Source organism: Poecilia reticulata, linkage group LG3 (assembly GCF_000633615.1).
Source record: "Poecilia reticulata strain Guanapo linkage group LG3, Guppy_female_1.0+MT, whole genome shotgun sequence".
NCBI lineage: Eukaryota > Metazoa > Chordata > Actinopteri > Cyprinodontiformes > Poeciliidae > Poecilia > Poecilia reticulata.
The window spans coordinates 20,926,132-20,929,091 of NC_024333.1; the positions used below are offsets into that span (position 1 = coordinate 20,926,132).

Below are 2,960 nucleotides of genomic sequence, written 5' to 3' on the forward strand. Positions count from 1 at the left end.
GCCTGCCGCTCCCCTTCCAGTCACAACAATGGGCTAAGATTTGGTTCACAATAAACGGTCACAGTCATGCCTCCTACCTGGGCTGCCTTTGGTGAATTTGAAGAGGGGAACCAATTTAAGAGTGGCACAGCTACAGCCAGGCATTAACTGASAGACTGCTGATGAGTTCGTCTACGTTATTCACACATCCGTGTCTGGTGTGTGACTCACACAAAGGTAGCAAGATAACTGTGTGTGCCTAGTGTGTGTCTTTGCGGTCTCATAATTTTCATTTAAGAGTTCCCTTAAGCTTTGCTCTGTGTTCAAAGCAAACATTCATGCMGTGATTGCAGCTTCGCCCCATGTGGCTGCGGGTTAAACAGACTGATGTGTTTACCCCGTTACGGAGCATGTAGTAGTCCAGCGTCCTTCCAGACTCCAACCAGATTCCTTTCCGRGGGTCTTCATCGGACAGGAAGAGGCCGTAATCTGAAGCTGAAGCAGTGAGGATAAACAWCAGAGGTTTAGACGATGTTTATCAAAAAAAGAAAGAACATCAGAAAACATCTTGAGCACAGAGAATAAAGGTCAAGCACAGCATTTGCTCAGGTTTAGAGGAGATAACGGCATTTTCAAGGAATTTCTAAATTAAAAGTTTATTGGAACAGAGATCCCAAGTATAAAACATTTGCAAACATAAAGAAGTGAATGATGACTTGAGTGGAGCCATGTGGAACAAATAAGTCTGACATGACACTGAGAAAAGATGGAAAGCTACGATTGATGAGGCTCCAACATGTGGTCCAGGATGGAGTGGAAAGAATTTCAGATTTTACAGCCGAACTCATAAAAGGCAAAACTGTTTATCTATTGTACAATGTACAAACATAGAATTAGATTAAACTTAGTAAAAGGAAGACATTTAAGAATTTCTGTAAATTATTACGCTGTATTTAAAAAAAAAATCAGTGTTCCTAAAAATATCACAAACAGAAGATTTTTACAAAAGCTTCCAAAAATATTCACACTCCCTCAACTCTTCCACATTTCTTGCAAACTTCAATGTGGTGTTYGTATAACTGTGTAACAGTTTATGAAAGTTTTTACCAAATAAAAGAAGAATATCTACATTTAAATTCAGTCCTCTTTACTTTCACACCCCTAAATAAAATCCAAAGCAGCCCATTGCCTTTATAGGTCATTTTATTAATAAATAATCAACTAGAGTAGAAAGTCACACTTCAGGTTGAAAAATCCAATGACAAAAACTACAGTGCGTGCGCTCCAGTACTCTGGAGCATTTAGTARAAATGTATTGTTCTRTTGAAGGAAACCCATAAAAATTCACGTTTAAACTTTGGAACAAGCCATGTGGAGGACAGTGCAAACATGTGGGACCAGGTGCGCTGACTTAAAGCTGTAACTGCAGCTGATTTTTGGACACAATGCACCCTTTTATTTCTACAATCATGTACCAGTTTGTGTTTTGCTATCATATAAAAAAATTATAAATCTAAACAGTCAAACCAGAAATTTGTTGTTGTAACGTGNAAAAGAGCAAAGGCCTCTTGTGGAAGCGAAGCCGGTGGGAGCGGACCGAGAGAATGTGATGGGCTGTGACGTGAGGGCCAAGAGGTGAGGTGTGCAGAAGTCCTGCAGGGACCGTAAACTCTCGGCGGGCCTCYGAGAGTTAAAGGTTAGGAGCCGCCAGGCTGAAGTTTTCCAGGGTTGTTTCAGAGACGTTTCTGCTCCACCGGATTAAACKCAAGAGCCAGAGACTCGAAGACAAAAGGAGATACCGAGCTGAACTGTTCAAGGGGGAATTCATGTGGGGGACCAAGACGTTTAAGGACACTTWGATTTCCGTGGSATTTTTAGGAGGAATTAAAATGCAGAGCAGAAACTGTAACATGTGCTCTGCTGTTGGAAGTGATTTCATTCTTCATACCTACTCGTTGTAATACATTTCTAGAGATCAAACTATGACGATGAGATAAAAGCAACTTCTTTGTGTGAAATATTGATTTGTGAAAGAGTAATACAGTCAAAAAGATTTAAAAAATAGATTTCAGCTAATAGAAAGATTTGAAGTGATGCAATGCAGAATGTCGTCTTTATGCATAGTAGTAGAAATCTGCTGGATTCACTTGGATTCTGCTGCCAGTTGGACTCTAATGAACATATTCCTGCACATTGTGCCCTACTACCTGTCAGTCATTCCAACYGCTCTGTATTCACTCTGAAACCTCCTCTGCTGCAGACAGCARGAGTTTCCTTCCAGCACCACCACAAACTGCCTGCAACCGACTTCTTCTCTTACTATGTGCTTCAGTTTCATAGTATTTCKTGCAGCTCGTCAGAATGTTTTTGCATAAAACACTGAATTTTGTGCAAAACTGCAGACTCACCTTGACGAGGAAGAAGGAGACGCCGTACGTCCGCAAAGACCGCGCCAGTTTGACATACTTCACTTTTGCTTCGATCTCTGTCATTTCTCCGCAGTTTTTGTGTTCCTGCAGGTTTAATTTTGTTTAGAGGAACTTATTACTTATACAACATTGTTGAGATAAAAGGAAAACTAAAACGAGGATGAAAGTCACACACCTGAAATATTTTCTTCTCAGCTCCTCGTTGCTTTATGTACTCTTTGGGCAAGAACTCTTTCAGACTTTGAAAGAAAGTAAAAACATTAGAGGATGTAATTAATGCAGCAAAGACGAGTTAARCAGTTTCTCCACAATCTTTAAAAAAATTCTAAACATTTTTATTTTTATCTTGAATCTTCATGGAAATCATAAAATGAAGTCAAATACTCACTCTAAGAATCCAGGCTTGTGTTTGTGCTCTATGTGAGGTCCRAACTGGATCTGGGCCTGGATGCCTCCAAACTCACAGGCTTTGTCAAAAGATACTGGGTGGGAACCATTCAGGATGTCATCTCGTGCCTGCAACAGCAACAAATTATATGTTTTGGTTAATTT

The 2,960-nt window shown here is 40.1% G+C and overlaps 1 protein-coding gene and 1 long non-coding RNA gene across 2 annotated transcripts in view; both read right to left on the bottom strand.

Annotated features, from left to right (window-relative positions):
- LOC103462596 (talin-2-like) overlaps nt 1-2,960 on the bottom strand; it is a 61,105-nt gene that overhangs the window by 36,096 nt on the left and 22,049 nt on the right. Inside the window, exons 3-4 of the mRNA XM_017303869.1 lie at nt 291-474; nt 78-130 (exon numbers count right to left, since the gene is read on the bottom strand). Coding sequence (XP_017159358.1) covers nt 78-130; nt 291-474 — 237 coding nt within the window. The remainder of the gene's footprint in view (nt 1-77; nt 131-290; nt 475-2,960) is intronic.
- LOC103462589 (uncharacterized) lies at nt 2,583-2,929 on the bottom strand. The gene is made up of 2 exons (XR_533360.1): nt 2,797-2,929; nt 2,583-2,647 (listed from the first exon to the last, which is right to left on the bottom strand). It is a non-coding gene; the product is annotated as an uncharacterized LOC103462589 (long non-coding RNA).